Source organism: Aquarana catesbeiana, linkage group LG10 (assembly GCF_042186555.1).
Source record: "Aquarana catesbeiana isolate 2022-GZ linkage group LG10, ASM4218655v1, whole genome shotgun sequence".
Taxonomy (NCBI): Eukaryota; Metazoa; Chordata; class Amphibia; order Anura; family Ranidae; genus Aquarana; species Aquarana catesbeiana.
Window position 1 is genome coordinate 157,308,103 of NC_133333.1, and position 23,404 is coordinate 157,331,506.

Below are 23,404 nucleotides of genomic sequence, written 5' to 3' on the forward strand. Positions count from 1 at the left end.
GAAAGCATGCAAGCCACTATCGTTGTCCTTTCTTGGGTGCAATAACCTTGTTAAAATGAAAATTATTCCTAAACTTACCTACAGTGCATCCAGAAAGTATTCACAGTGCTTCGTTTTTTCTATATTTTGTTATGTTACAGCCCTATTCCAAAAGTGATCAAATTCATTATTTTCCTCAAAATTCTACAAACACTACCCTATGATGACAACATGAAAGAAGTTTGTTTGAAATCTTTGAAAGAATAAAGAAACAAAAAAAATCACATGTACATAAGTATTCACAGCCTTTGCCATGACATTTAAAATTGAGCTCAGGTGCATTTGATACGAATATGGACTTTAGTCACGTTTTATTATGACATTTCCACGTTATTTATGCAATGCTTTGCGATTAATTATTAATATAATTTGTGTGTGTTTTTATTATGAATTATATTACAGGGGTTAATTTATATTGGTATTATTGCACTTAACAGCAGTGAGGCACTTTATACCATTTAGATTTATTCACGCATTGTGACAACACAATCAGTGCTAGCAGTAAGCTTAACATTTAAGGTTGTTGGTTCTCACACTATTACTTATTACACTAGCATATTTGGTAGCGTAGGAGTACTTATACCAGATTTCATGTATGGTCAATGACATCACTGAGTTACACTGCCCCTTAGTTTACTTCAGCGACGGGGAAGGCAGAGTGTCAGTAATGGGAGACAAGCAATGGAGTGGTTTAATGTTGTAAGACTTTTTTTTTTTCTGTGCAGGTCAGCAACCTTAGTTTATCATGATTAACAATGGCTGTACATCAGGGGACTTTTTTTTTTTTTTCAATAAGGGACTTCTCTTTATGTTTTTATTTACTACTTTTTTTTTGTCAATGTGTAGGGGTGCTATGTACCCCATACTCATTCACATGGGGAGGAACCCGTATCTGGGGGCTTCCAGATTCCGGTATGTCTCCCTGCACCCCCACAATGACCTGGACAGAGTTGTGGGGAAGAAGCCCTTGTCCTCATCAACATGAGGGCAAAGTACCCTCGATGTTGAGGGCATGTGGTGTTGTATTTTTATTTCTCCGCTCGACCTCTACACCAAGTCCTACTCCTCCAGATTTGGCTACCTGTCCAACTGCAAGGTCTGAAACTCTAATTTGTCAAACAAGCCTTTCTCAGAATAAAGTTACGCACCCACTTTTCAGAGTGGGTAGGTGGCATTTGTTGCCCTTTGCTGGCTTTTGGACCGCTTGCATTTCAGATGCCCGGATGATGGTGGTGTTATCCCAAGGATACAAACTTTAGTCTTCCATGGTTTTCCCCTGCAACCTTCCTGTGTCGCCTCATAAATTGGCAGATTGGCCATATTTCCAGCTCAACAGCTTTTCGTGCGGGGCCCCTATACTGCCAGTTTGGAGCACTGTCCCAGGCTTTTCTCTGTACCTCAAATATTCATCAAGGTATCATCTCCAGTTATAGACCACTGTGCTCTTGTGACATCCCCATTGTGGGATACGTAGACAACCTGCTGAGAGAGCTGTCAGCGTGGGCAGTTTCAGACCAATGGGGCTTTGATGTCCAGCTGAAACCGTGATTTGGATGGATGCTGAACCTTCAAATATCAACAGTTGTACAGATTCATTGTTTGGAATAACTGGACTAGCAGTGTTAATTTTGTCAACGAAAACATTGTCGTCAACATTTTCATCAGTGGCCTTACAGTGATGAAAACTAAAAGTATACCGCATTTTCATTCGCTGACGAAAACTATGACAAAAATCAATTTAATTTTAATTAAAAACAAACGAAAATGTGAGGGAGGGACGTTTACCCCCGCGAACTTCCGGTTTCCAGAGCTCTGCCTGTGTAGAGCCCATGAGTGCTTCCGCTTCCATGAGTGCAAGCGAGTCCATAGCATGTCCAGAGCAGCATTGTGCATTACAGGCCTCCTGACGAGAATCCTGAATCACAGCCGTCCAAAGCAGAGCACTGTGAGTGTGTACATTACAGGCCTCCCCTCAGACCACTGTCTAGCATCCAGAGAGCTGTGCAGCATTACAGGCCTCCTCAGACCACTGTCCAGAACAGTGTGTGCATTACAGGCCTCCGCAGACTGTCCAGAGCACTCACGGCACATTACAGGCCTTCCAAGTTCCTCCCAATTCAACCCTACAGTTACAGAAAACATCCAATGACGGGCCAAGTCAAGCCAGTGCACCGCAGCAGACTATTTGCACTGCTGTTTTAAAGTACAGCTAAAGGCAAACCCTTTATCTTAGTTTTGGATAGAATGCTGAAGGATTAGAACACCTGTCAATCTTTTTTTTTTTTTTTTTTTGCTGTCTGTGCCCCCGTTTAGGAGATTCGCCCTCTCGATTCGTCCTGTTTACCATTATCGTTGAAAGTTAAAGTAAAGAAAATCCCAAATTTGGGGTTGTCTCCAGAAAAGTAATAGAGGAGAAATCCTTCCAATGGGGACACTAGTTCTGGAGACCTGGGGGTCCCCAAGGAATTCCCTCTATTTGCGAGGATTTCCTCTCACATCCTGTTTGGCTATGGGACAGTAACTTAAGGTAAATATTCACAATTGGACACAGATGACGAAAACAATCAGGGGCAGGCTTATAACCCTCCCTTGCTCTATCCAAAATGGGAAAAAAAAGTTTTGCCTATAGTTCTACTTTAAGTGATTGTAAAGTCTATTTTTTTTTTTTGTTTTGTTTTTTTTCTGTTAAAATAAGTAACATGTTATACTTACCTGCTCTGTGCAGGGATTTTGCACAGAACAACCCAGATCCTTCTCTTCTCGGGTCCCTGGCTGTAGCTCCTGGCCCCTCCCTCCTGTCGAGTGCCCCCACAGCAAGCAGCTTGCTGTGGGGGCAGCCGAGCTGCAGCTCCATCTATCCATTCAGACACGGAGCTGCGGTTTGGCCCCACCGCCTCTCTCTCCTGATTGGCTAACTGAGTTTGCAATAGACTAGAATGCATTAAGATAAAAAAAAAAAACTTCTGACTTTACAATCACTTTAAGTGCTTTAAAATACAAAATTGACTCTAAGGCACAAAATGCCACTGACATGACATGGAGGGTGCCATAGTAAAATAGTTTGTGCACACTAGATTATCAGTCAGACTGATCTGCTATATGCTGCCTGTTTGGGGAGATCCTCTGCCTGGGTCTTCTGCGGAATTTTGAAAGAAACCGAAAGACTGGCTGATGCTTTTTTTTCCCACTTTCTGTGATTTTTCAAAATTCTCCTCTTACACATCATCTTCAGAGTCAGACAGATCCTCATCTTGTGTGTTGGGCAATGTGGAGTTTCTTACGGCACGGGCATACTTCTCTGCCTTCTTAAGCAGTTCCTGAATATTCACATCAACAAGGGTTTCCACAGACAGTAGAGTTGACAAAACAAGCAACTGCTGCAAGTGGTGATAACATTTCTTCAGTATTTTGGATCTAAGAAAGTATAAAGCAAAACACTGGTTCGCATTCCCTTTCTTTTGCTTTGCAATTGTGGCAAGGTCTTGATAGCTAGTGTTCGGTTTAAAGTCCTCAAAGTGGATTGAGTATATCAAAGAGGGCAAGGACATGGTGTTGCTCTGGAGGGTTTTAGTATGTTCAACAAAAGGCAGCAGTACGTCATGCAATGATTTGAGCTTTTGCCATTCACTAGGGAGCAAGCTGTCCCTGTGTCTCCATGTTTGCGATTTGGAAGACCAACTCTCTGTTTGAGGAGTCTTGCTACTTGACCAGCGTGTGGGGCAGACATTTAAAAAAATAAGACCACACTGCTCCAATATCCTTAGTGTTGCAATGGAACACTTGAAGATGTTCACTATTGATTTTGTTTTATCAAAGATTCTCTTAACACTTGCCTCCTTCATATGGGAATAGTTTTACACGAGATACAAATAAAGTGGAAAAAATAACAAAGATACACCAGTAGAGCAGACAGCCCCAATATCAATCATCTCATATTTATGTGATAATTGACTGTCATTTAAAAGAATAATAAAAATGGCTCACCGCAGTTCATCAATTTTGAACTCAGCCTCAGGGTTTCTTTCTGTCATAGTGGAGTCTTCTTCACTAGAGCTGGGTGGTTTTTCTGCTGCTTCTGTGGTTTAACCCCTTCCCGACCGGCGCACGCCGATGTACGTCGGCAGAATGGCACGGCTGAGCAAATGGACTTACAGGTACGTCCATTTGAATTCCCCGCCATGCCATTGCGTGCGCGCGCCGGCCGGGAGCTCCGTGAGTCGGGTCGCGGGTCCCGCGGACTCGATCGTCACGGGGATACCCGTGATCGACTCACGGAGAGGACGAACGGGGAGATGCTGATGTAAACAGCATCTCCCCGATCTGCCTAGTGACTAGTGTCACTGATCCCTGCTCCCTGTCATCGGGAGCAGTGATCAGCGTAGTGACACAGCTAGCCCATCCCCCCTACAGTTAAAAAACACTCCCTAGTACTGACTTAACCCCGCACCCTAGTGTTTAACCCCTTCACTGCCAGTGTCATTTACACAGGAATCAGTGCATTTTTAATCGCACTGATCGCTATATAAATGACAATGGTCCCAAAAATGTGTCAGAAATGTCCGACATAATGTCGCAGTCATGATAAAAATCGCTGATCGCTGCCATTACTAGTAAAAAAAAAAATTCTTAATAAAAATGCCATAAAACTATCCCCTATTTTGTAAACGCTATAACTTTTGCGCAAAACAATCAATAAACGCTTATTACGATTTTTTTTACCAAAAATATGTAGAAGAATACAATCGGCCTAAACTGAGAAAAAATGTTTTTTTATATATTTTTGGGGATATTTATTATAGCAAAATGTAAAAAATAATGCGTTTTTTTTCAAAATTGTAGCTCTTATTTTGTTTATAGCACAAAAAATAAAAATCGCAGAGGTGATCAAATACCACCAAAAGAAAGCTATTTGTGGGAAAAAAAGGACGTCAATTTTGTTTGAGAGCCACGTCGCACGACCGCGCAATTGTCAAAGCGACGCAGTGCCGAATCGCAAAAAGTGCTCTGGTCAGGAAGGGGGTAAAATCTTCTGGAGCTGAAGCGGTTAAATGCTGCCACCAGATTACTATTGTCTGTCATCACTGTTAGGATGGATCTTCCTCTTTGGTATGTCCCACTCTTGCAAGCATTTGTCCACAGTGATTTAATTGATTGTGCAGTGTGTGGGTGGGCTACTTGTTCAGGGCTAACAATATCCTGTATATGTGTTCAGGTTTATTTTGTTCAGTCAACAACAGAAAAGTAGCAAAAGGCTGCTTTCACACTGGGGCGGTAGGGGGCGTCGGCGGTAAAACAGTGCTATTTTTAGCGCTGCTTTACCAGCGGTATTCGCCCGCTAGCGGTGCGGTTTTAACCACCGCTGGCGGCCGAAAAAGGGTTAAAACCGCTCATATAGCGCGGCTATAGCCGCGGTATTGCCGCGCTGCCCCATTGATTTCAATAGCCAGGAGCGGTGAATTCACCGCTCCAAAGATGCGGCTGGCAGGAGTTTTTTTTTCTTCTCCTGTCAGCGCACCGCTTCAGTGTGAAAGCCCTCGGGCTTTCACACTGAACAAACAGCAGTGGCTGTTTTGGATTGGTTTGCAGGCGGTATTTTTAACGCAATAACGCCTGCAAACCGCCCCAGTGTGAAAGGGCTCTTATAGCAAGGAATGAAGCGGTGACTCAAATAACAATATTTTTGTAATGAAACTTTGTTTTAGGGGCAGTTCACACCATAGAAACTCAGTACGGATGCGTTCCAGATGCTTTTCTGCATGCACGTTTGTGGCACATTTTTTATGTGTTTCAGTTCGATTTTGATGTGTTTTTAGTGCATTTGTAAAACAGTCTAGTACATCTTCCCCCCCCCCCCCCCTTTTTTTTCTTAACCTTAACCATTTAAGGACCAGCCTCGATTTGGATTCTAGGTGTACATATTTAAAACAGGTTTTTTTGCTATAAAATTACTTAGAACCCCCCAAACATTATATATTGTTTTTTTTCTAACACCCTAGAGAATAAAATGGGGGTCAGTGCAATACTTTTTTCTGCACCGTATTTGCGCGGTAGTCTTATAAGCTCACTTTTTTTTGGAATAAAAAAGACAACAGTAAAGTTAGCCCAATTTTTTTTTATATTGTGAACTATAATGTTACGCCAAGTAAATTGATACCAACATGACACGCTTCAAAATTGCGCCCGCTCATGGAATGGCGTCAAACTTTTACCCTTAAAAATCTCCATAGGCGACGTTTAAAAAATTCTGCAGGTTGCATGTTTTGCGTTACAGAGGAGGTCTAGGACTAGAATTATTGCTCTCGCTCTACCGATTGCGGCAACACCTCACGTGTGGTTTGACCACCGTTTTCATATGCGTGCGCTACTCACGTATGCGTTCTCTTCTGCGCACGAGCTCATCGGGACAGGGCACTTTTTTTTTTTTTTTAAATTGTTTTTTCTTATTTATTTTACTTTATTTCTTTTTTTCACTTTTTTTTTTTTTTTTTTAATTTGGATCACTTTTATTCCTATTACAAGGAATGTAAACATCCCTTGTAATAGAAAAAAGCATGACAGGTCCTCTTAAATATGAGATCTGGGGTCAAATAGTCCTCAGATCTCATATTTGGACTTTAATGCAAAAAAAAAAAAAAAAAAGTCGTTTGAAAAAATGACAAAAAAAAAAATGTGCCTTTAAGACAAATGGGCGGAGCTGACGTTATGACATCGCTTCCACCCTCCTATGGTATGGAGACGGGTGGGGGCCATCTTAGCCTCACTCATCTCCATACCTAGGAAGTGAGAGGACCCGATCGCCTCCGCCGCTACCAGCGGCTCCAGTAAGCGGCGGAGGGTGCGGGAGAGCGGCGGGAGGGGGTGGCGCCTCTCCCGCTGCCGATAACGGTGATCTCACGGCGAACCCGCCGCAGAGACCACCATTACCAAGCACAGAACCGCCGGCCCTAAAGATGGATATCTCGGTTGTGGCAGCAGCTGCTGCTGTTACCAAGATATCCATCTTCAAAGTAATGACACATGTATACAGTGGCCGGTCGGTAAGTGGTTAAATGATGTGTGTTCCAATGTGTTTTTGGTGCATTTTACAGTGTTCCAGTACAGTAAAAATGCAGCATGTTCTACTTTTTTTCTGGAACTGCAAGCACTGGTGTGCACTATGCCATTGAAAACCATATAACTTAATATCCATGCATTTATGATGCAGAAAAAAACGCACTGGACTACATGCTGTGTGAACTGGCCCTTACAGAGTTAAGACGTTTAGAGAACGGCTAAATCTGTGTCTGTAGTTTGTTCAAAATAATAACTTATTAGGTTTTTTTAGATTTTTTTTTCTCCAGGAGTGTATGATTTTTTTTTTTTTAATTTCTAGAGTAATTCTTAACCACTTCAATGCCAGGCACTTTCAGCTTTCAGAGCTGTCGCACTTTGAATGACAATTGCATGGTCATGCTACACTGTACCCAAACAAAATTCTTATTTTGTTCCCACAAATGGAGCTTTCCTTCTTTGGTGTTTGATCACCTCTGCGGTTTTTATTTTTTGCTAAACTAAAAAAGACCAAAATTTTTGAAGAAGAAAAAGTTTTCTTAGTTTTGGTTATAAAACTTTGTTTTCTCCTTCACTGAGGGGCACTGATGAGGCGGATCTGATGGGTTGGCTCTGATGGGTTGGCTCTGATATGTAGATTTGAAGGGCACTGATAGGTGGCACTGATATGCAGCACTGATGGGCACTGACTGGCGGCTGTGATGGGCACTGATGGGCATTACTGAGGTACTAACAGGTTTTACTGCTGGGCACTGATTGGCACTGTGATGAGCACAGACTGGCACTGGTGGGCACTAATTGGCACTGATCTGGGCACTGGCATGTTTCTTATGGGGCACTAACTGGCATCTTATAGGCACCGACTGGCAGCTGTGGTAGCACATCTGATGGTGCTGTGTAAATTATCAGCACAAACCCCCTCTGACAGGGAGAGCTGCCGATCGGCTCTCCCGGTCAGTGCGAACCGAGGAATACCGTTTACCGGCACTTCCTGGTTCACGCGATGATCAACTGCGATTGATTACAGCTGATCACGTGGTAAGAAGCCTCTGTCAGAGGCTTCTTACCACGATCAGAGATGCGGCGTGTCAGACAGACACGCCGCGATTGCCGTGTTGCACGCTCTCACGTGTTATACTGCTGAACGTCATATGACACCCAGTCAGGATACCTGAACCACTTCCCGGCTGTCATTCTGCTATAGGACGGGCGGGAAGTGGTTAAATAATGTATTACAATATAACTAAACTTGTTAGATTTTAGTTGACCAAAATTTACTGAAGATTTTAGTTGACTAAATATGACTAAAACAATTGCAGCTAACTAAAATGCAACTAAAATTAAAATGGCATTTTAGTCAAAAGACTATGACTAAAAGTAAATTGAAATTTGCTGCCAAAATTAACACTGTGAACTAGTCCTGGATACAGCTCAGGCCAGAGTGTTCCTTCCATGGGGAAAACTTAAGACTCCTTCATTCTCAGATTCAAACTTTCCAATCCAGGAGTCATCAGGCTGCCCGCTTTTACATGAAAGTCTTAGATCTGATGGTAGCCTCTTTTGAGGCAGTGACATTTGGATAGCTTTACTCCAGACCTCTGTAATGCAACATTCTGCCATGGTTAACACAAGTCAGTCTGGTCTTTGGACCAGTTGATTTGTTCGTCACTAAGAATGGTTCAGGAATCTGGTTCTGGATTAGGTCGTGTCAAATTTGCATATGCTGGAAAAGCTGGTATGGTTCCAGCACTTGTATAAGTGAGTCTGTTTGTATTTCGTTTTATTAATCCTTAGGATTTCACAGTATCTGGAATATATTTGTTGACATGGATGAGCAAGGAAGATAGGAGCATAAAGGAAATCAATCAATGACTGAAGAAGGAATGCAATATACAGGGCAGTTAGGCCTTTATAAAGTACAAAGGTATCTCGGGTTATGGCTAGTTTTCTGTTTGTATAGGGGATTGCACATGTAATGGAGTGGATTGCATAAGTGGAAGTGAGGAAGCATTGTTTGCAAGAAAACAGATTTTTCATTATTGAATTTTTTGTTTGTTCTCACTTATACTTTACATTGCCACTTGGATTTTTTGTCACGTTTTATAAGTGGATTAACAGTTCCTTTGTTGCAAGGGATAGGATACATATTAAACCATTGCCGTGTGTGTAAAATATACAATATATCCTGTAGTAAGTCCCACTGCATGCACCTACTGCCTATATACAGTATCTCACAAAAGTGGATACACCCCTCACATTTCTGTAAATATTTTATTGGATCTCTTCATGTGACAACACTGAAGAAATGACACTTTGCCACAAAGTAAAGTAGTGAGTGTACAGCTTGTATAACAGTGTAAATTTGCTGTCCCCTCAAAATAACACACAGGCAGTAATGTCTAAACTGCTGGCAACAAAAGTACACCTCTGAGTGAAAATGTCCAAATTGGGCCTAAAGTGTCAATATTTTGTGTGGCCACCATTATTTTCAAGCACTGCCTTAACGCTCGTGGGCATGGAGTTCACCAGAGCTTTACAGGTTGCCACTGAAGTCCTCTTCCACTCCTCCATGATGACATCACGGAGCTGTTGGATGTTGGAGACCTTGCGCTCCTCCACCCTCCGTTTGAGGATGCCCCACAGATGCTCAATAGGGTTTGGTCTGGAGACATTTCTTGGCCAGTCCATCACCTTTACCCTCAGCTTCTTTAGCAAGGCAGTGGTTGTCTTGGAGGTGTGTTTGTGGTCCTTATTATTTTGGAATACTGCCCTGCGGCCCAGCCTCTGAAGGATCATGCTCTGCTTCAGTATGTCACAGTACATGTTGGCATTCATGGTTTCCTCAATGAACTAGCTCCCCAGTGCCGGCAGCACTCATACAGCCCCAGACCATGACACTCCCACCACCATGCTTGACTGTAGACAAGACACGCTTGTTTTTGTACTCCTCACCTGGTTGTCACAACACTTGCTTGACACCATCTGAACCAAATAAGTTTATCTTGCTCTCATCAGACCACAGGACATGGTTCCAAAAATCCATGTCCTTGGTCTGCTTGTCGTCAGCAAACGGTTTGCGGGCTTTCTTGTGCATCATCTTTATAAGAGGCTTCCTTCTGGGATGACAGCCATGCAGACCAATTTGATGCAGTGTGCGGTGTATGGTCTGAGCACTGACAGGCTGACCCCCCGACCCCTTCAACCTCTGCAGCAATCCTGGCAGCACTCATACATCTATTTTCCAAAGACAACCTCTGGATATGACGCTGAGTATGTGCACTCAACTTCTTTGGTCGACCATGGCAAAGCCTGTTCTGGATGGAACCTGTCCTGTTAAACTGCTATATGGTCTTGGCCACCATGCTGCAGATCAGTTTCAGGGTCTTGGCAATCTTCTTATAGCCTAGTTCATCTTTATGTAGAGCAACAATTCTTTTTTTCAGATCCTCAGAGTTTTGCCATGAGGTGCAATGTTGAACTTCCAGTGACCAGTATGGGAGAGTGAGAGCGATAACACCAAATTTAACACTAACAAGTCACATGACAATTTGGACATTTCCAGTTAGGAGTATACTCTCACTTGTTGCCAGTGGTTTAGACATTATTGGCTGTGTGTTGAGTTATTTTGAGGGGACAACAAATTTACACTGTATTGCAAGCTGTACACTCACTTCTTTACATTGTAGCAAAGTGTAATTTCTTCAGTGTTGTCACATGAAAGGATATAATAAAATATTTACAAAAATGTGAGGGGTGTATTCACTTGTGAGATTATGTGTGTGTGTGTGTGTATATGTATATGTATATATATATATATATATATATATATATATATATATATATATAAATCAAATATAATTTTGACATTTAGCATACTTTTGGTCACATTTATAATTTTATGTAGTCTTCTAGGGGTGCACTGTATCAATTTTGTTATGAAAAATCGATTCCCATCACTGAAATCAATGCATGAAGCCTCGATCACTGACATCAAGGGATTTGTTTTAATCTCTTATGAAAAAAATCCTGCTTAGTTGACTTTGTTCTTTTGTTGCATAGGGTGGAAGAAACGACCCCATCTACCTCGAAGATGGATCATTTAGAAGAATCTAAACAACGGAGTGTGAAATTAGAAAATGACAGTTTAGATACAAACTCTAATGAAAAACAGCCAGAAATTCGGTAAGGAGGCAGTACTTTACATAGCACATTTACAGCTTGTATTATTCTTGTAAAGATTTTCAGCGTTGCGCTTACTCACAAACCTTGCCTACCACAGGAAGGGGCCTAATTGTCTCCAGATATCAGTGAATACCTCTCCTGTGATTCAAAAAGGAAAGTAGAATGCACAAACTGATCTAGGGCTTAACCATCTCAATACCATCATGTTACACCCCCCCTTCTTTCCTTCAGATTTAGTCCGGTCATTGTCTGACTGACAATTACAAAGTCATATAACAGTGTATCCAAATAAATTTTATAAATATTTTTTCAGACAGATGGAGCTTTTTTTTGACTGTGTTTTAATTTTTTTTACGACGGAAAAAGACCTAACATTTTGATTAAAAAACTGTTTCTCTTACTGTACTTTCTTTTATAAAATATATCAGATAAGCTGCCTTCATAAATGTAGAGACTGTATCAAAACCGGAGTAGAGCGAATCTGAACCAACTGTGCATGGTTATACTTTAACTTGATAAGGTGAATATAGAAGCAAACTCCACTTTTTACTTCATGTTGCACTTATATTTATGGTGTAACATGGTTGCATTTTCTTTTACTTTCATGCTGTGTAACGGTTATCAGGACAAATAAAGAGGGGGATACAGTAACAAAAAGCTTGGGTTTTTTAATTCCCCTCCACTCTATTCAAAACTAGAAAAAAATTGCCATTAGTTTGTCGTTCGATAGATCTAAACCCTAACTGGATGAGATTTAGCTTTCCTAGCACTGTGTATCTAAATTCATTGCTATTATATTTCATATAAAATACTGTTTCTTTCCCATCTTTTTTCATGATCTACTCTAGCATCTTTGCAGCCACTTCCTTTCTACGTGAACGCATTGTAGCAAGATGTGCATGATGGATTGTCTGATTTATGATGGTAGACTGTCTGCACAGTTAGCATCAGCACGGCAGTTTGTTCCTGTCTCAATTGTGCTCCTGCATTGTCACCCTGTTATATGGTTCCCAGAGAGAGACTACAGAGTTTTGTCTCCCCATAACAAAGTGCCTTAATGCAGGATCGTGTAGTATTTGATTGAAAGCTGCAGATTAAAAAAGACTGAAAAATTATTTATATTACGATATTAAAGCCCAACTCCAGGTTGGCTGCAAAAGTAAATAGTGATTGCATTACCTGGCCTGCAATATATGTGGGCCCTTGACGTCCTAATGTAAAATGTCCTGCATTTTACAAACTATCAGCAAGGAGCAGCCACATAACAAGAGAGGAATATCTTTGGGGGACCAATCTTTCAGTAGTAAGAAGTCTGCTGGCGGTGACCTAAGGTAGGACCCTAGACTAAATGAGCAGTGTATTATGTGTATGCAGGAATTGTGAGAGGAGCTTTCACTGTTTGTGATGCCAGCCCAAAGTTTTTTTTTAGTGACCGGGTTTAGATCTACTTTTTCTTTTGTAATCCTTTCACATGTGCTGCTGGCTAGTACTGCAGTTATTCAATTCTGTGCTTGGCAAATTTCCCGTCTCTATGTAAGATAATGAAGAACCTATTATAAGTGTAATTTAGAATATAGCAACAAATGAACAATGGGCAGCTCACCACTCAGCTTCATGGAGTCTCTGTAGGTACATGGCAGTAAAACGGCTAAGAGACCAGGTTGACAGACTGCATCTGACTGCAAATGTTAGAAAAGGTCTGCATATTGGTAAGAAGGTAACGTACCCTGGTATTATTAGACGCAGAGTGCAATACAGGTCCAAAGCCGTGGACCATCACAGTGGAACCCAGTTAGTAAAGAATATATAACCAATGTGTGGCGCTAAAATGAACAATGGACAGGGTAGCACATATACAATAAACTAAAAAGAAATAAAATATAACCCAAATATGGTGCAGGTGCTCAATAATAAAAGTAAAATAAAGTGCAAGTGCTCAGTGTGTGTATATATACACAGTCCTCAATAATGTTTACAAGCAAACAATAATAATAGTCCATAGAAATATCAAAGGAATAAGAGAAACAATTGGTATCTTCATGCAATGTGCACTCTCCCCCTTCAGGTGTGCCCTCACAATCAATAAACCCCATTCCATTTAAAATAAATTTAATAGCAACTTAAACTCATCACATTACACTCACATTTAATATATTTAAAAACCGCATTAAGATGTGTATCGGTTTCGTCACACCTTGTGACTTCCTCTGGGAGATGTCCCAGAGGAAGTCATGAGGTGTGACGAAACCTGTAGGAGGAGCTTGGCTGACTGATGTACAAGGAACTAGGAAGTGCTGTGGAGAAAAAGGACAGGGGAAACGCCGCACACGGGACTGCAGACCAGAATACAGGTGACGATTTCACCCCCATACACCAGCACATCTTAATGCGGTTTTTAAATATATTAAATGTGAGTGTAATGTGATGAGTTTAAGTTGCTATTAAATTTATTTTAAACAAAATTACACTATTGTATTCCTTATTCCCTGTATGCATATGAGGTGATCTTTGAAATACCAGGTGGAAGTTGTGGCTTTATTGATCAGTGTTTTAACCAGGAGGTGGAATAAATATGGGATTTATGCTTACCATTAACCAGCCACTATATGGATGATGACCATCTAAGCTGTTACCATTTACTACAGGCTTGTTTTTAAAGCCCTTAAAGTGGATGTAAGCCCAATGTCATCCTTTCTAAACTACTGCCATAGGGGTTATCTATAAGGATATACTGTACATGCCTCCTGCATGTACCTTTACCTGTCAAATGACTCCCCTCTGTCTGTTATGAGACCCGAAAAACTGCAGATTCTGTGAGTGGGTCTGTTGTCTGGAGCTCGGTGGGTGGAGTCGTGATGTCCGTAGACTCCCCGCCCACCTCTACACTCCCCTTGTCAATATGCATTTTCTCCTGTGTGTTTCTTACACTGAAATTCTGCTATGATCTCGAACATCCAGTGAAAAGACAGGAAAGTAGCCATATGAATTCAGCATGCCAAATCATGCTGAGGTGTGGAACAGCCAATCCTTGCAGAGCTGCTGAAGAAAGGGGTGGTGGTGGGAATGAAAAAATTAAGCATGTCTTAGGCTAGTGCACGAGATATGTAAATCACCTGTCACAGCAAGGGAAAAGATTTGACAAAGTTTTTCTCTGTTTGTCAAGTTTTATCTCACTGAACAATAAAATAGAATTGCTCAGAGCTGGATTAACTCTTTGTGGCAAGACTGGGCTCAAATGATAGGAAATCTTATACTCTACATTATGACATCAAAAAAAAAAATTCGGGTTCACTTTAAGGTGAGAGCACACCTGAAGGGGGAGAGTGCACATTGCATGAAGACACCATTTGTTTCACTTATTCCTTTGATATTTCTATGGACTATTATTGTTTGCTTATAAACATTGAGGACTGTGTATATACACACTGAGCACTTGCACTTTATTTTACTTTTAATATTGAGCACCTGCACCATATTTGGGTTATATTTTATTTCTTTTATTTCTGTTTAGGGTTTTTAGTATATTGTATATGTGCTACCCTGTCACGTGTTTTGTCATTCATTTTAGTTGTATATATGTGTGTGTGTGTGTGTTATTAACAACCTCTTCGGGGGTATGCCCACCATGACAAGCAAAGCCTGTAACTTTTTATATACAGTACAGCGTTGTGAACAAGCAAGATAGGGTCATCCTGTATAATTGATCATTACTGTATACGGGCTATGTTTGGAATGCATTCACTATGGTGTAAACTTTTCAAGCTTGGCACTAAAATTCATCCACACAGAGCTCAATCTTGCGTAGATGACCAAGTGTTACATCATACCACTGGTCATGCGCTCTAATGCCACTTCCGCCTAGAGCCCTTATAAGGTAACCACTAACCTTGCCATCTTTGTTCTAAGCATTTCACTGTACCCATTGAAGATGTTCCATTTTTAAAGACTTAGTGGACAGAAAAGTTGAGATGCTTTTAAAAGCTCTCTTTACCCTAGCCAGCCCAGTCCCACAAACATCTCTTGCTGCTAATTTAGTATCTCTAACCGCAATGAACTGGACCAGGACAATCGACAAACCAGCATGACCCTGTTCTTCAGGTTTGGGCAGTTGCAAAATAAATTACAACCACTTTCATCTGCTTTTCTTACAGTGCATCTGGATTGTATTCACAGCGCTTCACTTTTTCCACATTTCCACAATACCCCATAATGATAACGTGAAAAACGTTTTTTGAAATGTTTGCAAGATTATTGAGAATAAAAAACGAAAAAAAAATCACATGTACATAAGTATTCACAGCCTTTGCCATGACACTCAAAATTGAGCTCAGGTGCATCCTGTTTCCACTGATCATCCTTGAGATGTTTCTACAACTTGATTGCAGTCCACCTGTGGTAAATTCAGTTGATTGGATATGATTTGGAAAGGCACACACCTGTCTATATAGGGTCCCACAGTTAACAGTGCATGTCAGAGCACAAACCAAGCCATGAAGTCCAAAGAAATTGTCTGTGGACCTCAGAGACAGGATTGTATGGCGGTATAGATCTGGGGAAGGGTACAAAAAAACTCTTGCAGCATTGAAGGTCCCAATGAGAACAGTGGCCTCCATCATCCTTAAATTGAAGAAGTTTGGAACCACCTGGACTCAAAATGAGTGATTGGGGGAGAAGGGCCTTAGTCAGGGAGGTAACCAAGAACCCAATGATCACTGACAGATCTCCAGCATTTCTCAATGGAGGGACGAGAACCTTCTAGAAGAACAATCATCTCTGCAGCACTCCACCAGTCAGGCATGTATGGTAGAGTGGCCAGATGGAAGCCACTCCTCAGTAAAAGGCACATGACAGCTTTCCTGGAGTTCGCCAAAAAGGCACCCGAAGGACTCAGACCATGAGGAACAAAATTCTTTGGTTTGATGAAACAAAGATAGAACTCTTTGGCCTGAATGTCAAGCGTCATGTCTGGAGGAAACCAGGCACCGCTCATCACCTGGCCAATACCATCCCTACAGTGAAGCATGGTGGTGGCAGTATCATGCTGTGGGGATGTTTTTCAGCGTCAGGAACTGGGAGACTAACCAGCATCGATGGAAATATGAATGCAGCAATATACAGAGACATCCTTAATGAAAACCTGCTCCAGAGCACTCTGGACCTCAGACTGGGGCAAAGGTTCATCGTCCAACAGAACAACGACCCTAAGCACACAGCCAAGATACCAAAGGAGTGGCTACGGGACAACTCTGTCCTTGAGTGGCCCAGCCAGAGCCCAGACTTGAACCTGATTGAACATCTCTGGAGTGATCTGAAAATGGCTGTGCACAGACACTCCCCATCCAACCTGATGGAGCTTGAGAGGTCCTGCAAAGAAGAATGGGAGAAACTGCCCACAAATAGGTGTGCCAAGCTTCTAGCATCATACTGAAAAAGATTTGAGGCTGTAATTGGCGCCAAAGGTGCTTCAACAAAGTATTGAGCAAAGTCTGTGAATACATGTGATTTTTTTTTTTTTTTTTTTTTTTTTTTCTTTTTAATACATTTTCAAAGGTTTCAAACAAACTTCTTTCACATTGTCATTATGGGGTATTAGTTGTAGAATCTTGAGGAAAATTAATTTAAAGCCGAGTTCCGCTTAAAAAAAAAAAAATTAAGTTAGCAGCTACAAATACTGCAGCTGCTGACTTTTAATAATCGGACACTTACCTGTCCCAGGGTCCAGCGATGCGGAGGAACAAAGCCCTGCTCGTCTCCCCCTCCGCTTGGTGGCGCCGGCATTGTAATTGTGGGCGCCCGGCTGTGGCTTCACAGCTGGGCACCCACAGCACATGCGCCAGCCGCGTCGCACCTGGCCGCGCAATTATCTGGGACCTGTCACGTGGGGGGAGCTGATCTCCCTTACTGCGCCGAGGGGAGTGACGTCAGGAGCTCAGGCGCCGAAGGAGGCAGATTACGAGGGACCCCCTAGCAACAGGCATTAAAGAGGTGAGTAAAAAAAAAAATTTTCTCCAAATGTTTTTTTCTTTTGGGTGGAACTCCACTTAAATCCATTTTAGAATAAGGCCGTAACATAACAAAATGTGGAAAAAATGAAGCAATGTGAATACTTTCCAGATGCTTTGTATCTATGTAGATGCCCTGGAACAGGTAATGAGACAAGTATCTAGAATGGCTCTGATCTCTGTTCATATGCCTAGGATTCTCTGGCTAAAAGCTAGGACAGCAGAACCTGCCTGTAAGAGAAACCTCATACGTATGCCCTTTCAAGGTAAACCCCTGTTTAGTGAGAAACTTGAACAATTCATTAAAGAAGTCACAGGTGCAAAAGTGTTTGCTTCCTCAGAAAAAGATGACAGAACCGTCCTCTTCAGGTGCTCATAGCTTCTCTAAATGCAGAGCACCACCTCGCTCTTCCTTGACTTCATATTCAAAGCTTAAGTTCCACTCTACCTTTCTGCAGAAGGCTTGGATCACAAATGCCACCAAGCGTTTTTTACAAAGAAGGGGCACCATCACTTGTAAGAGTAGGGGATGTCTGTTGCAGTTTACATCTCTTTGAACTATAGATTTCTGAGGCTTGTGGGTTCAATCAGTGGTTTCTAAGATAGGGTTCAGAACGCTACCTCCTCACTGATGCCTTCTGTCAAATCCACCAAAAACTGTCCAAGGCCAGTCAAATTTGCAAAAGGCCCTATACCACCTCTTGTCACATGGAAGTAGTATCAATTCCACCACAGGCAGGTTCAAGGGATTCTAGTCAAACCTGTTCATGGTACCAAAGCTGAATAGGTAGGAAGAAGGTATCCGTCCTATCCTGGACTTAAAATCCCTCAACAAATTTATTCACATTCCAGATCTTTAAATTGATTGATTGTAAAGTCTTGCTTTTTTTTTTCTATTAAAATAACAAACATGTTATACTCTCCTGCCCTGTGCAGTGGTTTTGCACTGGGCAGCCCAGATCCTCCTCTTTTCGGGTCCCTGGCTTGAGCTCCTTGTCCCTCCCTCCTGTTGGAGCGAGGGGAGCCACGGCCTGGCCCCACCCTCTCTCTCTCCTGATTGGCACCACTGCTGTGTCTTAGCCAATCAGGAGGGAGAGTCCGGGAGAATGCATTAAGATTAAAAAAAAACTGACTTTACAGCCACTTACAGACCGGAAGATTTTTCCCCTTAATGACCAGGCCATTTCTTGCAGTACGGCACTGCGTCACTTTAACTGAAAATTGCACAGTCGTGCGATGCAGGGCTGACTGGAGGGGGAGACAGATCGCTGTTCCTGATTACTTGGAGCAGCAGATCTGTCTCTCCTCTCCTGTCACAACGGGGGGGGGGGGGGTGTTTTACTTACACACATCCCCCTTCCTGGCTCTCGTGCGATGGCGGCCATGCTCGTCGGGTCCCCGGCCGTGCAGCGGGCGCGCGCCTGCCATCGCCCTTAAAGGTGCCGACGTAAACCTTACGGCGATTTGCGGGATCGTGCCGACCTGCAGCAGTATAATGAAAATAAGCATATATTGCTTGGTTTGCACAAAAGTTATAGCGTCTACAAAATGGGGATATATTTATGGCATTTTTTTTTTTTTTTTTTTTTTTTTTTAGTAATGGCGATGTGCTATTTTTAGCAGGACTGCGACATTACGGTGGACTGATCGGTCTCTCTTGACACTTTTTTGCGACCATTGACCTTTATACAGCGTTTAGTGCTATAAAAATGCACTGATTACTGTGGAAATGTCACTGGTAGGGAATGGGGTTAACACTAGGGGGCGATCAAGGGATTAAATGTGTTTCTAACTGTGGGGAGGTGGGACTGACTGGAGGAGGCGACAGTTCACTGTTCCTGATTACTAGGAACAGCAGATCTGTGTCGCCTCTCCTGTCAGAATGGGGATGTGTGTGTATTTACATACACACATCCCCATTCTGGCTCAGGTGGCTGGCGGACATCGCGGCCGCCCGCCACGTGCATCGGGCCCCCCGCCGTGCATTGGGCGCGTGCACCTGCTATCGCCCTTAAAGGAGCCGATGTACACCTACGGCGATTTGCGGGATCGTGTTGACCTGCCGCAGTATGACAGCGACTGGTCGGCAAGTGGTTAATATGGAATCGACAAGGGCAACACATGACATCAGTGGACATCCAGGATGTCTGTGTACATGTTCCTATTTAAACGCCAGATCTTTGTTTTCTTTGCTTTACAGTGGCAGACAACCATTTTTCAATTTGTTGCCATGTCTTTTGGCGTATCTGTTCCCAGAGTGTTCACAAAGATCTTGGCACCCTTGCGTGTCCTCCTCTGAACTCAGGGTATCCAAATGACAGGCTATCTGGACAACCTTCTTCTGAAGGATGCATCCTTCTTGTAACTCCCAGTGGATGTCCAAAACATAATTCAACTGCTTCAGACCCTTGGCTGGGTCATCAACTCTGGAGTATCTGGGTATTACTCTAGATATGTCTTAGGCAAAGGTCTTTCTTGCAGAAAATAAAGTTCTTTCTTTAAAGTGGAGTTCCACCCAAATTTTGAACAATATCTGTATGTATTCTCTTCCTTGCCTAGATGCTGACATGCCGTTTAAAAAAATTTAAATCGCCGTAATTACCTTTTATTTTTCTATTCTTCTTTGTACTTCCTGGTTCTCCTCCCGTGGGAGTAGGTGTGTTTCTAGCCTCTCCCAGACTCCTGGGAGCTAGTCTCAGGCTTCCCAGGATGCCACTGAGCATGTGCAGGAACGAGCGGTGAATGCTGGGAGCACAGCATTCACCACATCCAGGAAATAAATGCTTGTGGGCTTCAAATGCCAATGAAGATGGAAACCGCCTGCAGTGAATAATATAAGTTATTCTTTCTGACGAAATCTGACACAGGCGGACATATTACACACAATATGTGAGTATGTAATGCTGAGAAGAAAAGTTTGTGAATGAACTCAAAAAAAAAAAAACGATAGATAGGTGGACCCCCGCTTTAAGAAGAGCTCATGCTTGACCCCTGACCCCAGGCGTGGACAGTTGGCAGGTAGATTATCTAAGCCACAGCCACCTGGACCAAGGAGAATGTTCTCTTCATCCAGATGTGTTCAATCTGATATGCCAAAAATGGATCACAGGATGTGGATTCTAGCCTCCCATATACAGTAACCAGCTACTTCTCTTTATCCATAACCAGTGATCCTCTAGCTCTGACTACGACATGGTCTTCTGTTCACATATTTTACTACGTGGACATTGTAGCCTCATCTGATGACCACTTCTAGTGTAAGATCCTTTAGTTGGCTCTTTGAGCTGTAGGCAGTCCCAAGTTCTTTGTTTTTTTCTTGTGTGCTGCGTTGCCTTGATCATTCTCACTTTTTCAGTCTGTGTGTGCGTAGGGCTGGGATATGCAATTTGCGGACCTCCAGCTGTTGCAAAACTACAAGTCCCATCATGCCTCTGCCTCTGGGTGCCAAGCTTGTGGCTTGTCAGAGTCTTGCTATGCCTCATGGGACTTGTAGTTCTGCAACAGCTGGAGGTCCGCTAATTGCATATCCCTAGTGTAGGGGATATACAGGACGGAACATTCGGTTACTTTAGTTAGTTTAGGACAAGTTTGATCATTGGAGGAGAGCACACTCAATTCCCAGCACAGCTAGAGAACTGACCTTGGTGTCCTCTCTTGCTTAGTGTGGTCAGTTTTTAATAGGAAAGCAGAGGGACTAGCAGGAACACCAGGGATTTCACATAAAGGAAGAAATACAAAGCGAACAGGATACTTTTTCATACAAGTACATGGTACAGCCGACATTTATCAGGAATATGAAGTGTTGGGGTAACAAACACTTTGACTCTTCCCCACTCATTTACAGCACCTTGTGGGCATGTTAACAGGCCGCTTAACAGTTAACTGGCCCACTATTGCTTCTGCAGCTCCTTCCACAAACTCAGCTAGCACACAATCTAGTGTTGTAGCTTGTGAGGAGCATGCAACGTCTTCCCATGCCATAGTGCTAGTATCTGGTGTGTATTCGTAAGCCCTGAGCAATGTCACATGAGGCAGAGGATGACCTTACTGCAACCTTTAGAGACTGAGAGCAGGTGTTTGTTTCAGAAAAAAAATAAAACCTTACTGTGAGAGATAAGCGTAGTTTATAATTTGTCTTTTTTAAAGTATGGGCCAAATGATCTTTTGGAAAAGTACATTAAGGATTGCTTTAAATTGAATGTCATGAAAGTAACGCGTTAGTAATGTGTTACTAGTTTTAAATCACTGTTGTATTAATTTGTGTTTCTATTTCAGATAAACATTGTATTCTTCCTCTGGCATCAAAAACAGATGACTGCATATCCAAAGATCTGCTTTGAGTCTTCGTACAGATAACAAAACAGGTCAAGGCCAAGCCTTTACCTTCTTACAAAAGGAAGAGTGGGATAGTACAACGAATACTCTTTCATCCCTTGTGTACAAGAGCAGTATGGATTGTACAAGCAAAAGACAAATGGACAACCTTTGACCCCCTTTTTGTTGCCACAGGAATGTATGGCTGTCGTGTGTGTGTGTGTGTATATGTATGTGTAGATATACACACACAAGTACATATATGTGTATATTTTCCCACAGATGATATATCATCAGCAGTAAATGATTAAACTAAATATGAATGATATTTAAATTATTTTATTTTACGCATTCAGATGTCCAAAATGTAACATGGCTTAAGCACAAGAAGACAATACCAAATGATTATGTCCCATCTCCTTTTCCAGCCCCCCAAAAATCAAGTAGATCTCTATGCAGATGTGTGCCATGCAGTAGATTTGATCAGAAGATAATATCTCTTCTGCCTTGTGCTTTGCACACTTGTGTTATTTCCACCTGTTGCAATGCATTTGTCAAATGCCTTTTGATAAAATGTAAACTTGACCTTTAAAAGTGTCAGGACTGTTTGTAATATATCTATAGGCATCACATTATCTTATCTTTGTTAGCTTTTGTAAAGTAGTTACCAAAAAAGCCTAATGAAAATTCTTTAATCCCGAGCTGTTAGATTCTCAGTACCCTTAGCAGTGCCTTATTGTCATCCCATAAACATGTGACCCATTAAAATGTATTAAGATTAACATTACCCAGCCTATGTGTATATTGTGCTTCATAAACATAAAAGATCACTATAGCATTAACCTTCTTACTACATTGCAAATTATTGCAAATTACTCTGCTGGGTAGATATTGTCTGCTTCAGGGTGTTCCATACAATAATTAATGCATGAATAATTGGTGTTATTACAGGATAAATATATTTTCGTTACACTTACCATTGAAAGGCTCTATAAGTGACCACCGAGAATTGAAGGCTCAGTCATTCTAGAATGGATGCATTTGCTTATGGCAGATGCTGATGAATTAAGCTCTTTTTGGTCCTGGAACATTACATAGACTATTTTATTTAATTTCCAAACTTTACAGTAAAGGAAAAAAACAGAGATACAACATCTTTTTTTAACCTCTGCAGATGGATGAAAATCACTTACCAAAAACTGAAATTAGTTTCCATTGTGCTCTCTCTGTATCTGCAAAGACAGTTGAAGTTTTTTGATATTCTCTTCATTGCCTGTCTTTATTTTAGAGTGTGCACTTTGCATATAGAACCCACAAAATGTCATTAAAGCAGGCCCCCAGCTTTGTAATTGCATATTTAATAACTGAAAATTTAGATCTTTGATTTAAAAAAAAAAAAGTGTAGCCCAGCAGTAATAATTGCACCAGAAGTATTATTCACAAGTGATCACTTATAGAAATGGTGGCATCACCCCCCTCCCCCCTAAAGGTTGGACTGCATGTTTATATCATAGTCAGTTATTCTGTTATTCCTATGAAAGGCAGCAGTACTTCTAAGGTGATTTGAGAATAACACACTGTTTCCTTGAAGCAGAGCTGACATTAAAGAACAACTGTACTTTTGAAACGACTGACCTTTAATCTATTCCACTCACAGTTTGCTGCCCATCTGGACACATAACTGCAATCAAGCAGTCCTACCCATGTAAAACATCCTCCTCATAGTGTACTTGCACACCACATCCTCATTTATACTTATGGGCCAGCCATACTCTTCTGGATCACTGGAGGCCTCCATGAAGTGTGGCTTACCAATA

At 41.9% G+C, this 23,404-nt stretch overlaps 1 protein-coding gene across 4 annotated transcripts in view; it reads left to right on the forward strand.

Annotated features, from left to right (window-relative positions):
* The window catches only part of PPP6R1 (protein phosphatase 6 regulatory subunit 1), a 319,943-nt gene extending 297,569 nt beyond the window's left edge, over positions 1 to 22,374 (forward strand). For all 4 annotated transcript variants that reach the window (XM_073602816.1, XM_073602818.1, XM_073602817.1 and 1 more), the window contains 2 exons: positions 11,149 to 11,271; positions 21,549 to 22,374. In XM_073602816.1, the coding sequence (XP_073458917.1) occupies positions 11,149 to 11,271; positions 21,549 to 21,552 (127 nt within the window). In that variant the 3' untranslated portion in view covers positions 21,553 to 22,374. The remainder of the gene's footprint in view (positions 1 to 11,148; positions 11,272 to 21,548) is intronic.
* Positions 22,375 to 23,404: the final 1,030 nt, after the last annotated feature.